Source organism: Prunus avium, chromosome 4 (genome assembly GCF_965620075.1).
Source record: "Prunus avium chromosome 4, drPruAviu1.hap1.1, whole genome shotgun sequence".
In the NCBI taxonomy this organism is placed as follows: Eukaryota; Viridiplantae; Streptophyta; class Magnoliopsida; order Rosales; family Rosaceae; genus Prunus; species Prunus avium.
This window is the reverse complement of record NC_142287.1, coordinates 35,657,391-35,672,072: the sequence shown is the minus strand read 5'-3', so window position 1 is coordinate 35,672,072 and position 14,682 is coordinate 35,657,391. Positions and strand designations below refer to the sequence as shown.

The 14,682-nt window shown below is 35.1% G+C and overlaps 2 protein-coding genes across 2 annotated transcripts; both read left to right on the top strand.

Moving 5' to 3' along the window:
* The first annotated feature begins 5,565 nt into the window (after nt 1–5,565).
* On the top strand, nt 5,566–7,495 carry LOC110770899 (uncharacterized). The gene is made up of 4 exons (XM_021975129.2): nt 5,566–5,732; nt 6,222–6,344; nt 6,715–6,810; nt 7,130–7,495. The coding sequence occupies exons 1-4, from the start codon at nt 5,660–5,662 to the stop codon at nt 7,435–7,437; spliced, it is 600 nt and encodes a 199-aa protein (XP_021830821.2). The 5' UTR covers nt 5,566–5,659; the 3' UTR covers nt 7,438–7,495.
* A 4,520-nt stretch (nt 7,496–12,015) lies between these two features.
* LOC110766719 (uncharacterized) lies at nt 12,016–13,668 on the top strand. The gene is made up of 3 exons (XM_021970084.2): nt 12,016–12,257; nt 12,887–12,943; nt 13,156–13,668. The coding sequence occupies exons 1-3, from the start codon at nt 12,074–12,076 to the stop codon at nt 13,467–13,469; spliced, it is 555 nt and encodes a 184-aa protein (XP_021825776.1). The 5' UTR covers nt 12,016–12,073; the 3' UTR covers nt 13,470–13,668.
* The last annotated feature ends 1,014 nt before the right edge of the window (nt 13,669–14,682 follow it).

Genomic DNA, 14,682 nt, shown 5'->3' with positions numbered 1-14,682 from the left:
TTTATACTTTAAGAACAATATATGCACAAACTTAATTCCAAATGAGTATGATGTTACATGAACACTACTAGAAAGACTTAAGAAAAGTTAAAGGATTCTCAACCAATTGAGGTGTATTCCACTGATTAATGAAAAAGGAAAACAAATGAAATAAATTAATAAATGGGTTATTTCACCCACTAGTCTAAACGAATGCATTCTTTAAAGAAGATGTTGCCGATCCTGTAAATTTTTCACGAACTCCCGTGTTGGCTGACCACACAAAATACCAAACTGACCAAGTTTAGTTTTAACTTCAACTAGCGGTAGATCTTCAACTTCATGAGGCACAATAGGTTGACTATTTTTTCTTTTCAGTTGATTGTCTTTACTCTGCAGCTTCTCATATAGTTTATCAATTGGGTTCTCAAAATGTACGAGTCGTACAACGAATCTTGTTCCTAGCAATACGACAACATTCCTTTCATATTTCTCTCCTTTAAACTGTCTTCGGAACATTGGGTGTATTTTCGCATTATTGTCAGGTGTATACTTGTAATGATCTTGGTCAAAGAGAAAGAACAATGAATTGGAAAGATGCCTAGCTAACGCATCGTAATGATCAACAAGCGCTCCCAGAACCGGACGGTCATATACCTTTGTAACGTTTGTTTCTTTTACGTCAAACACGCGCACAGATCCACCGCTACTCGCATAAAAAAGGGTTGCATATAATAAAGCCCTTATCACATTTTGTAACAATTCATTTGAATTCTGGACTTTCATATTGCGCATGCAACTGCTTAAGTATTTCAAAACATGTGGACGACCGCTTCCACCCACAAATCCATTGCAACAATTGGATTTGGATTTTCCCTGGTATCCAGAACGGTCAACTTGATATTGTTGGAAAATGGCTCACATTTAAGGTTGCAAGTGAAGGAGAGCGACCGGTCGTTTTTGCACAGAGTCAAACTCTGAAGGAGAAGCTGGAAGTCGCGAAAAGCGACCGGTCTCTTGCAGGCAGAGTGTAAAGCGACCGGTCGCCAGTAACGGGCGACCGGTCGCCAGTGCTGCTGTGCTGTTTTCTTCCACGCGTTTTTTCAAGAGGTCTTCACATGTGTTGGTTCCCTACCTAATCCCTCGAGCCTCTAAGGTGTGTTATGGGTTCTATGAGGTCTAGCAAGGTGCTGGAAAAGCTGGAGCACCATTGAATGAGGGTTGTTGACTTGTTTCAAAGAGTACCTACCCTATAGCTCTAGATAGGGTGGCTGAAGTTGCAGCTATCAATGCCTAGCCTTTGTTCTGCCAAAGCTGTGGTCCAAGTCTGGAAACCAAGGGGAGAATGTGGGAGGAAAAGGTGGAGCCTTCTCCTAAGTCCAAAGGCTTGTGTATTAAAGGGAAGAGGAAGCAAAACAACAATAGTGTGGTTAATCTCAAAGTTGTCAAGTAGCTGGGAGCTATTGTGTGCATATGGAGGTTATCTCACCAAGAGAGGAATAAAGAGAGGGCAATCAGTTCAAGATAGGAGCTGAGTTGTAGTCTTGAAAGTCTAGACACCAAAGGGGGGAAACACCAAGGGTTGTGAGAGTGTTCACAAGTGTATCAAAGTGTTGAGCAAAGGGGTGTGAGAGAAAAGAGAGCTTGGGGAGAGAATAGAGTTCTAAGGGGGTTTTCTGTGTAAAACCAAAGTTGTAACTTATTCTTTCATGAAGTGAATTTCTCAAGGGGATCACCAAGAGGATGTAGGCATTTGCTGAACCTCTAAATACTTGTGTCACTTTGTGCTTGGTTGGTTTCTCAAGTGTGTGTGTGTGATTCATCCATCATTGTGTGTGTCACAAAGTCCATCAACAACAAGATCATTAGGGGAGGGTGAGTTGAGTTTTGTGCTCAATTCACAACAGATATACATAAGGAACTTGATCCGCACCCCATCCAACCATAATAGTAGATGCTTTAAAGTCTTCCCGTACCAATCTACTAGTAGACCCTTTAAATAATTCCTCTGTCAATATTTTTTCCCAGCTTTGAATATATTTCATGGCTTCTTCTGGTGCATCATGGATGCCATTGACTATTTCTGCACGATTGCTAAAGTACTCTTCCAGATTGGCTAACATTTCACGACCATTATCGGCATTTCCCGCCCTAATTGCAAATACATTGCAACTCTTCATATGTAAAAATTTGTCTGAATCCTCTCGTACTATGAATCCTTTACTCTCACTAGATGTACTCCTCGAATCGACACCAACATATATTGCGTCACAACCTTCATTAGCGATAAAAGCGATGTTTGTTGTGCCCCATCTTTCTTCCTAATAAGAATTTGAAATTTATTGGGTAAAAAAAGATAAGAAAAAAAAAGATGAGAATATGTCTCAACCAAGTACAGATGAAGCAACTGAAACATAAAATAGATGAATAAACCGATAGGAAGAAGAAACATAAAACAGATGACTAAACCAAAGGAGACATATTTGGGGTTTTTGTGTTCATAAGATTTATATACTAAATTTTGATTGAATTCTCATGCTATTGATTAGGATAAATTTATTGGATTCACAACTTATAATATTGAGGAATATCTTATTTAAAATTCTTTTTAAAAAACTCACGAATAAGAGACCACAAAATCGAACAAGCCATGGTTCAAAAGTTTAAACCCAATAGGTCCAAGTTTTGAAAGAAAAACTCAACTGCAACAAAATTCGTTTGATGAGGAGGTCCAAGCGCAAGCTTTGCTCAACGACGGTACTAAGTTGATGGGCTGGGAAAGTGAAGGGATAGGAAATAATATATTATATTAATTTTATTAAATGATTTAAGAGAGTTATTAGTTGGTTAGCTAGATGGGCAGATGACAAAAACATAGGTAGGGGGACAGGGAGGGCACATAGAAATTGGGTTCAAGAGATATGGATGCCCAAGTACGTATAATAGATTTAACTATATAAAAAAAATACGTATGATAGAAAAAAGAATAGCGGTAATGTCACAAACCTTCAATTTTTGGCTGGTTTTCTTCAAGTATGCCTCATTCATATTGCAAAACAAAAGTTCAACTCGGCTACAATCATCAATTTGCTGTTGAAAAATAAAGATAAGTTGTTCTGTAAGTTTTGAAAAGGTTCAACAGCGGCAGCCATTCTTTTATAAGAGCTGAGTTGTTATTTTAGGAAGTAAATCTAAACTAAAACTTTCCGTGCTTGAACCTCAAGTAAATCAATAAACAACTTACCCTTTTGTTTGTAAAAACAACAAAAAAATTACTGAAACGGTAGGCTCTAGTTGATTAAACGAAAATCCCAAACGAAATCAGAAAATCAAAACTAGAAATTAATTCCCTGCTTATTAAAGACGTCATTGATGCCTGCATTGGGGTCTATTAGTTTTTAAAGATAATTTATTATTCAATCAGGAAAAAATCTCCTGCAATATCTAATTCGACCCCTTGTACTAGAAATTATACAGTACTAGTGCCTACATCTGGCCAGCAGCAATACTGATTTTTGGGACTGCTGAATTACTAAATGTATTATGTTGATCTTTAGATTCCTCAGAAGAATGTTCCATAGAGCCTTCATCTCAGGTTTTATACATAGTGAAAGGTTTTCTTGCCTGATGAGCTATCTAATTGTGATGCAGAATTAGCTCAAATGGTTTGTGGTTCTTGCCGCTGCCTGCTTAAATATATCCACGAGGAGCCAGGCATGTTCAATGCTCATGCTGTCAAATAGTCAACTTTGTGCTACAAGGTTCTTCTCTCTTCCTCTTTCACTTAGATACTTAGTGTACCTAGTAAGCAACGTTCTCAGTCTCATTCTCTCCTCTTTTTCCTTTTCCAAAATTGTTGCAGGTTTTCTTACTTCATGTAATCTTGTGATGATACTGTACACCTAGCGCAAGTATTGCCAAAATTTGATAACAATGTAAAAGGAGAAACAGAGACTGCAGTTGCATTGAACTTCATTCAAAGAAGCAGTGCATGACCCCACAATAATGTGTGATCTAAACTGACATGAAATATAGAATATGTAGACCTAATCTTTTGAGTTGATTAGGGTCATGCAATCAATTCTTTTTCTTGAAAAATGTGTTCTGCAATTTCGAAGGTCCATATGCAGTGTGCAATAGTTCAGCACTAAACCACAAGTGCCAATGGACTTAAAATCGAGTCATCGTTTATACAATAGTGTGCAATAGTTACGCAATTACTGTCATGATGGAACTATGTTATATTTTTTTAAAACTCAATCTTCTTTTATCAGTTGATCAGGTTGGACAAGTTAAATGTGGTAGTCGTGCAGTGTTTCTGATGTATCCATATGGAGCTTCATCCATCAGGTGTTCCTCTTGTCAGTTTGTGACAGAAATTGGAGTAAGTAAACAATGTGTTGTGGAAACATTGAAACCATTAACTGTGTCTGTTATGGGAATACACTTGTGAGTCTCACTGCCAATAGGCTACTGTTTGGGACAAATTTTGGAGATAATCTCTGAATTACATGAAAATACTTTTTTTTTTTTTTTCCTCTGTTCATATGTGAAATCAGAAATTTTGTAAGAAGTTATTGGCGAAAACTTTTTTTCCATGGTTATCAAGGAATTACCGAGGACAAGGATGAGATGCTCTGAAAAAACTGCTTGATGATGAGATTATATTTCTTATCCTCCCCTCCTCCCAAAAAAAAAAAAAAAAAGACAGATTTCCTTTGAAATAAAAATTAGAAGAGGTTATGGGATTTGTAGACTTTCACATGGGTACAATAATGAAAGTTCTATTATTTTGCTTCAAAGTTAACAGAGCTTACGAGGTCTGTTAGAAGAAGAAGAAGATTGAGGCCAGTTAAAGCAATAGAGAAATGAAACAAAACCACCCAAATAAGCCCAATAAGAAATGCTTACTTGACTTGAGACTAGATTTTTCCATTACATTATTCGGTGACTAGTTCTATGAACTAAAAACTGACAAATAAAGGAGGTTAAAATACGGGTAAATTTAACATATAGACAATCAAGATTCAAGATGCAGTAATAAGAGATATACAAACAAAACATTCAGAAGTAGTAAAATATTTTAGTGAGGATACCTACGCATGCAACAGAGCAGGAGGAGTCCAAGGAAGAGATGGAAAGAAAGGAAAAGAGGAAGGAGGACAGAGGGATTGGATTGGATTGGATTGGATTGGATTGGAAGTATATATGCAAGAGTCACAAACAAGACTCACAAATTTCGGAAGTATTAGCACAAACTTGAAAATAAAAGGAAACGTAAAACAAGAAAGGTAAAACAAAGGAAAAACCACATTAATTAACTTCCTTTATTTGGGACTCAAAATCACCAAAATATCCCTGCTCTAATTCAGAAAACCAAAATCCCAAACGAAATCGGAAAATCAAAACTAGAAATTAATGCCCTGCTTATTAAAGATGCGTGCATTGGGGTCTAATAGTTTTTAATGATAATTTATTATTTAATCAAGACTGAAATGGAAAAAATAATATTGATTAATATGTTCATAATATGATCGGTTATTCAATCAATTCAAACCGCCTATATAACATGTAAGAAAGAAACGCCGTTCTTTCTTTCTCTCACAATTCATCCTGCACCCAACCGCCAGTCGTTTTTTCTCTCACAACCGCAAAGCCAAACACCAAGCTCTACACAGCCATGGACAACGTATGCGGAAAGGACCTTTTCTCGCCAGCTATGGCCCCTCTCAACTGCGATACGTCAATAATCGGTGTGTATGCTTTTCCTTTTTCTTTTAATTCAAGGGTGACCAAGACTATCTGCAATTGAATTGCTTGAGCTTTAAATTAATTTTATGCCACAACTTTTGTGTATGAAAAATTATCTTTTTACATTGAAAATATTTAATTTTTTGTCTTTCCTCCACTCAGTCATATTGTTCTATTATATATCCTCCCTTATGTGCTAGTGCTCTTGATTTTTGTTTTTAGGGTTTCTGAGGAAGATTATATGAAATTTGCTTGGGCTTTGTGTGGTTTGGAAAAAAGAAAGTGTTGTTTTTATTTTATTTCTTTTGTTGTAATTAGAGGATATATATTATGCCAAAAAATTTAATCAATTTTTAAAGATGATTTTTCCAGCCAAGTTATTTTGGGGATAGCCAGTATTTATTTGTTGATGTGGGATCATAGATATTATTCCTTCTAACTTCTTCAACATCATAACCCATTCTCTTACTTTTTTTTTCCTTTTTTGTCAGATAGCAAGGCCGAAGAACTAAAGACGGAACCAGAGACTACAAAACTAACGAAAGAAGAACTTCTGAAAGAACTTCATAGTAATTCTTATTTTTATCTGTTCCAGGGCCCTCCTAGTCCTAAGGGTATGTTTTTTTTGTGTGTGTGTGTGTGTGAATAAAAGCCATAGTCTAGCCTCCGCCTTCCTAATTCTATTGCTATGCTCTCTAATTTAGAGATAAGAAAGAAAAATATATATGTACGTTCTCTATTTTATGACATAATATCTATGCATTTGTAGTTGTTCTATGTCATGTTTAAAACAACTAGTATGTTAAAAAGATGATTTCTCTAGCAAAGTTATTTTGGGGTTTGCATCATGTATAACCAATATTTAATAATATAGTTATTTGTTGATGGGATCATTGATGTTATTCCTTATAACTTCTTTGCATTATCACCTTTTTTTTTGCTTTTTTTCCTTTTGTATTTCACAATGTAATTGCATGGAAACAGGGAGCAAGACTGAAGAACCACAACCTGAAGAACCACAGCCTGAAGAACCACAGCCTGAAGAATCAGAGACTGAAGAATCAGAGGATGAAGAAATTGGTATGCTTTTGATTTTGATTTTGATTTTTTAAAAACAGAAGCGATAGTCTAACTATATTATTGGTAAGCGATAGCCTCTTCCGTCCTAATCTTATTGGTAAGCTTTGGATTTTAGGGACAAAAAAGATGTGCATGCACCTTCTATATTTACATTTTTTCTCTCTTATGACATAATATCTATGTATTTGTTGTTATTTTATGTAATGTGCTCGTAATACTGATTTTTGGGTTTTATCATCTTCATTCATTTATTGTCTTAAAAAAAATTATTTTTATTGTTTTCATTGTATTTAACAATGGATCTACTAATTGCACACAGGTGAATGTAAGTATTGTTTAAAGGTGGATGACCACCATACAGAACTATGCTCTTATATTGATAAGGTCCCAGAGAACGCAATTGTTGGCGAGAGTTGTGTGGTTACATGTCTTGTATGTGGCTGCTTCTTTAGAGACTCACGTTGTGCTAATTGTGGCATAACCCTAGGACGTGCACTTCTCAAGGATTGTTTTATATGTGGGAAGCGAGGTGAACACATGGAATTTGAGTGCCCGGAACTCGAGCCGAATTCTGATTATACTTTCGACCCTTATTCTCGTTCTTTTTTGGTCGATATTTGCCCTTAATTGTACTCTAGAGTTGAAGCAAAGAAGAAAGAAGTGCTTTTTTATGTTGTTTGCCATAAATGTCATGCATCTTATCATTTTGATGTCAACATCGTGTATTGTTTTTATCGCAAATGAATTGCAATTTGCATCACATGGTCTATTATATTCTTATGCTTGAACTAGTTTTTATCTTATGATTTTGTTTTTCTCTTATGGGGTTAGTATACTTTATTTTAATTTGAAGACTTGCTAAACAACTAGGCATGAATGACCACGATTTGAATTGAATGATGGCTTGTTAAAATAACAAATGTAAAATGGAAAAGTTTAGTAATATATATTATAATGAGTTTTCACATCCGTGGTTTATAACACTTTACAATGAGTTAACTGTCGAAGAGACTAGGCTGGCTACCTTCCCCATATTATCCTAAGAAGAATAAGGATCGAGTTGAAATACATTCAAAGATATTAATAGTTGTAATAGAAGACAAGTCAAATAATAATAAAATCGGACACATAGAAAAAGGGAAGGCGGGGCCAAGTGGTTGCAGTGTCATGCATGCATATGATATAAGGGCCAAGTGATGTATCGACAACCTCTGAACTACAGTAAGCTTAAAACATTATGGAGCAGAGCAAGCTTCTGGAGCATGCCACAACCATATACCTACACAGTGCCACTGCCAAAGCATTAGCTTAAAAAATGCCAAGAAATTTAACGATTCAATTTCTTCTATCTAGGTCTCCAGGAATGCTTTTTTTGTTCTGCAGTTTAATCATGTCATAATTGGTGACCTAGTTGTTATCGTACGATATATAGCCAATTACTATAAGCTTATGGCTCGCATAAAGGACTAGGTGTTTGTTGAATTCATTCATTCTCGTTAGCTATCATATGTAAATGAGATCGAAACGACGACATTTTGGACCAATATGTCAATGATAAATTGTGAAAGTTCCCTCACTCAACTCTTTCGTGAAGGAAAAGGTAAACAACAAATGTCATATCCTACTATAATAATAGAAAAATGTTTTGCTCCTTATTAATTAGGGATATCTCTAAATCCGATGATCCCAATTCCTTAATTCATTAATTAATCAAATCAAATATTGATTAGAGTTTATCAAATCCAACATTTGTATTTGATTTAAAAAGGATAAAAAAACAAATAAATTATGTTGTCGTGTTGTTAGAAATGTGTGCATACAGCTTACCAATTCTTTAATTTGGTGTAGATTTCATCTTATTTTCTCCTATATATTTCTTTTCTAAACAACCTTGTGCAAGACGATAATACTTAATAAAATTAAAAATTTTACACAGGTGGATGGTGTGGGCACAAAAAACCTCGCTTTTATCTGTGACAACACAGTCTTTGTTGGTGTCGATGCGAGGGGTACAGATCCTAACACTAACGCATGTATCATAACTGAAAAAGGAAAAAAATTATTCAAAATCAAGTACAACATACTTGCAACCATGGCAGGAAATTCCACTCTATGTAAAGAAATGTTAAATCATGTGAAAAACACAATGGAAATATATGGAGTAAATGGAGACATCCATGTTGCAGCAGAATTAGCCCGTGCATATATCCAAAGATGGCAATCAGAGGCTGGAAAGAAATTTGATGGGTCTGCTCTCATAGTTGGATGGAAGAACAATAATGAGAGCTTTCATCCTTATATATATGGCGTCAATGATCAAGAATTTGCGCATACATCCACTAATTACGAAGCATATACAAATGGAACAGGCGGAGAATATGCTTTTCCATATTATAAGAATCACAAGAAAGGCAACAGTAGAGAAGAAATGTTAGAACTTATGAAAGAGGCTTTATTATATGCAGCAATTTGGGATCGAAGGAGTGGTGGTATTCTGCGCGTGGCTGAGGTGAGACCATTTGGCTGTAATAAGGTTTATTCCCAACGAGTTCTAGAGGTGTTGTTTAATCATTACGATGCTATGGCTAACTATCTTTCACATTCGTTGTTCTCTCTCTGGTACAATTGTGATCATGAATATACTTGTGTGCATAATGAGAAAGTGGAGAAAGTATTGGAAAAAGAACTTCGAGATTATTATTACAGTGTTGTCGTGGGGAAAAATAGGAAATTCGTTGTGCGACTCCTACATTTTAAGTGCCCAGTTTATGGAAAATTTGAGCAACTGAAAGAGTCGTGTACATTTTGGGTTCGAAATTTTGAAATACATTCACAACCGAAACCGCAACATCTTTATGACTGCGATGTGCCTCGTGAAGTTCGAGATCTACCATGGATTATACTTAAAGGGTTTGATTCTCCTATTGTATTTGGTGAAGCAACACAGAATTTGGTGAAATTATTACGAGACGTGTAGCACCTGGTTTGTGGATTGTTACACTACGTATTATTGGTTCCGAAAGTTTAAAATACTCAAACTGTTAAATTGTTTTGGACACCCAGAACCTCTAACCCCTTAATTTATTTTATTTGTTTTCTTTTCGCTTTAATCATTGGACCTACACCTCAGTTCGTTGAGAAGAATCCTTGAGTTTTTCAACTGATGTGCATGTACTTGGAATTAAGTTTATCCATCCATATACTGTGCTTAAGTATAGAAGCTTTATATATTAATTTTTCGTTTGGAGAAAGAGAAAGCAGAATGACTTTTAATTATGTTGGGTATTAGTATGAACCCGATCTGTGTTGCAAATATTTGGCTTTATTTGTGAAACTAATTTTATTGCTTTGAATGCGTTTGTCCCATAATGGACTTCACTTTTTCTTTCCTTACCTTCTGCATGCCAGAGAGAGGTATAAGTCCTCTTGCTTTTAAATTTCTACGTGGTGATTACCAACACTCATTCTTCTTCTCTTATTTATTTATTTATTCTTCTCCTATTCTTTTGCAAATCTGATGACTTCCAGCCTTGCGAACAATGTCATAAACTAGCTTAGCTTTAAATATCCAGAGGCCAATTCAACTGCTCCTGCAACTCCTGCAACTCCTGCAGTTTCAGTAAGAGAATGTGGGAATAATAAATAAATAAAGTTGAATTAATTATCAGCTTCCTAATCACAGGGCGCCATATGTATCAATTTAAAATCACATATTTTCTCTTTTTTGGATATAATTTAAAGCCACATCTGAAACAACATTCAGTATCAACCTGAATTGGTTCAGATATAAACCCAGGACCTTTTCCTGAAGTTCCATAATCAATGTATGATCTTGTACATCGATCTTTAGCATGAGCCAAAGATTCAACGGTATGGATCTGGATTTATAGTGTGATGAATTTCACCCTGCAATGATAAATCCGGTAGTGAGCAGATAATACAAAGTAGTAAGTGTTCATGTATGATTAGTGTATAACTTTATAATGGTAACACTGAAAAAATAGTAAAGAGTCCAAAGACTCAAGACTCGGCAAGTGTATGAATTGGTGAGTGTGCATTGCATATTATGCATGCTTTTTGCTTTGCTATGTTAGAAAGAGTTATAAACAATCTCATCATAGAGTAGCAAGTTTGTGATGATATAGGACATTGTTCATAGAGTAGCAAGTTGGGAAATTAGAAAAGGAGATAATGAAGCGCATAAAATGGATCACACAACTATCTCAGAAGTCTGAACAAGATGCATATTATAATGAAGCCTGTGATTACATTAATCTGGGAATCCCCGTCCTTATAGTAACTGTGATAATCAATAGAAATTCGAATTCTTAGCCAAAACAAAACAAATGGCAACATTTTGATACTCAAACAAACAAAGGGCAACATTTGAAAACTAAATAAATTACCTCAAATTTTACTAAACCGAAATAACTTGCCTTTTCTTTAGGAAAAAAACAAGAGGAAAGGATGCCTGAATTTGTGGCTTACCTAATTAGCTTTGCATGTAGATTTGCTAAGTCAACTCATGAGTTTTTATTTAAAAAAATAGCCACAATTGATCCCCCCACTTTCAAAAATGTCAGTTTTATAAAACTTTCAAATATAGCCAAAAACTCACCTAAATAGACACAAATGCCCTTAAATAGTAAAATGTTCCAATATATTTTGAGTCTATTAATTAAGGTGAGTTTTTGGTTATTTTTGAAATTTTTTATAAAAACTGACATTAAAAGTTGGAGAAATTATAGAATAGTACGGATGTACCACGTCAGCGTATGATACTCCCATTTAAATTTTGACATGTGTCTATTTTTAAAAAATAATAATAATTACTTTATTACAACTGGACTTACTTAACTTTTATCTTTTAAAATAAAATTAGAAAAATAAAAAAGAAAGAAAGAAAGAATTTTCCAACAACCCTTCGTCCCCAACCGTACTATTCTATAATTTCTCCTGCTGTAGTTGAGAAAACCAAAATCCCAAGCCAAATCGGAAAATCAAAACTAGAAAGTAATGCCCTGCTTATTAAAGATGCGTGCATTGCGGTCTATTAGTTTTTAATGATAATTTATTATTTAATCAGGACTGAAATGGAAAAAATAATATTGATGAATATGGTCATAATATGGTCGGTTATTGATATATATATATATATATTAATGCCCTTCCTTCTTTATCTCACAATTAACCCTACACCCAAACCGCCAGTCGTTTTTTCTCTCACAACCGCAAAGCCAAACACCAAGCTCCACACACAGCCATGGACAACTTCTGCGGAAAAGACCTTTTCTTGCCAGATATTGTCCCCCTCAACCGTGATACGCCAATCCGTGCTGACGGTGACACCGAAGCGGAGGACGACAGCGGAAAGGGCCTTTGCTCGCCAAAGATGGTTCCCCTGGATCCCTATACGTCTCCACTTTTGCAACTTGGCTTTACAAATTGTATGTTTTTCCTTTAATTTAAGGGTTTGTCACGATGAATATCTACGTGGGCTTTAAATTTTATGTGTATGAAACATTATCTTTTTACAGTGATAATTATTTACTTTTTGGTACATGTAGTGGTAGGACAGGACGGTGATGATATATTAGGGCAAACTGTTTCCATGGAATTATTTGATAAATAGGTGCAAAGTGTTTGATGTCCAGTTTATATGATGCTGATTATTTAAAATATTGTAAATAAAAAATAAAAAAAAAACTCACGTGCTCTGTTTGCTTCCCCTTTTTTTTTTGTCCATGAATGAGGATGAACGATGATGATGATGAGGAATCTCTATGAAAGTAGTTTAGCCATTCCCTCTAGTGTTAAAGAGTTTATTAATCTTCACTGATAGTGAGTTGGTCGTAGTTTTTGCTTGCCCTAAGAAGAAAATTCATGAATCTGCCACTGTTTAGTAGAATATCCTAAATCAATTGGTTTGGAAATACTTTTAGAGGAAAATTACTTTTGAGTTTGTTGCTCCATTTTGGCATTATATTGATGTATTTGTTATTATTCAACTGATTTGTTGGGTTTTCACATCATCGCTTTTTGTTATATTGGTATTTGACAATGTAATTGCAAACAGGTAGCAAGGCTGATCTTGATTATATTCCTTTCGGCTGGGAACCTCCTGTTCCTCCTGGTATGCTTTTGATTTTAGAGACAGTAGAGAAAAGAAAAAAAAACCAATAGATTGCCTCCTCCCTCCTCCCACCTTTTCCCAACTCCTTTCCTCCCCTTCCACACTCAGGCATTTTCATTCAACCCTTGCATATGCAGCTTCTCTATGTTTCATCATAGCTTTCATTTTTTCGCTTCTCAATTATGACGTAATATCTATATATTTGTGCACAGGTGAATGTTTGTTTTGTTTAAAGGTGGATGAGCATCCTTCTTCAGCCTGCCCTTACAGGAAGCGTGTCCCAAAGAATGCAACAGTTGGCAGTGGTTGCGATATAGTTTGTTCGGCTTGTGAAAGACTCTGTGGAGGCAGCCGTTGTCACCAAGATGAAGCATATGCAATTTTCAAGGTGTGTTGTATTTGTGGGAAGATTGGTGAACACTGGCCTTCAATGTGCCCAAGTCCACTCCGCCAGAAAGATATTTCTTTCAATCGTGGCTTTAATAGCTATTATCCGGGTAATAAAGAAAGTCTGGCCTCTCAATAAGGTCTGAGGTTTGCTTTGTTTTCGGGTTTGTGAGAACTTTTGTCAATTGAAATAGTAGAGAACGGAGAGTTTCTGGGACTCTAAATTCAAAGCAAATATTTTTAAAACATTATATGTTAATTACTATTTAACGAATATGTATATTTTATTTTTTTAATAATGTTTTTGTTAAGTGAACTTCACAATTGAACTTCCTTATAAAATACTCATGATTTACAAGCTCTAATAATGAGCAAGAGATTTATGTTTGCAGATTTTCTTTTGCTCGTGATTTAAGAAAAAAATGACAACATTTTTCACATCATCTCATAGTTGCTAACATAATTATTGGATTACCATCACCTATTGCAATGGCTAATATATGTAAGTATGTTCCCATGGTTTCCCTTAGCCCTATGCCAAGGGCGAAAGTATATCCTCAACATTGAGATGAGTTACTTCCTGATAGCCTTTGCTTAAGTGCTGTTTTTAGTAGTTGATGAGGATTTGGTTACCATGTTTTTGTTGCTTGTGGTGGTGCTAGTTGCAATTGTAGTTTTGAGTAATTGAGTAATTGTCATTCACAATACAATTTTCTGGCTAGGTTCCATAGAGATGTCCACCCTAGCATTTGACAATCTGGATTCAGATTCTCTTACATACAAAATTGCCAATTCTTATAAATCAGCAAGCATATATTCTAGTTTTTTTTTTCTTTTATTTATTTCCATTTCTTTTGATGCGTTGATGTAATTCGTAGGACAAGAATTGGAATTTTCAATATGTGGATTCTAATTCAATAATGTATGTACTCATGAAATCAAATCATCTGTTCTAGTCAATTTTGCTAAGTCCATATCTGCATGTGCATTGCCATCAATTCAGATTGTCTTCCTCTTCAATAAGATAAATTTTTTTAAATTTGATTTGTTTTTTATTTTTCGTCAGCAACAATGTATTATAAAATTTGAATGATCCATGAAATTTGAAGTTATGACTTTTTTTAACAAAACTTTGATGATGTGCTATTATAATTATAAAAGTGGAGAGCATTTTCTCACCATTTTAACCCAAAGTGTATCATCATCACCATTTTTAATATTTAACACGTATCTATATGCATAACCATAATTAATGGACACGTATCAAATATTAAAAAGAACAATGAGGATAAGTGAGCAAAAATATTTCCCTGAAAGTGGTGTGTCATGCGGATTTTGACCACCTGCGTAAA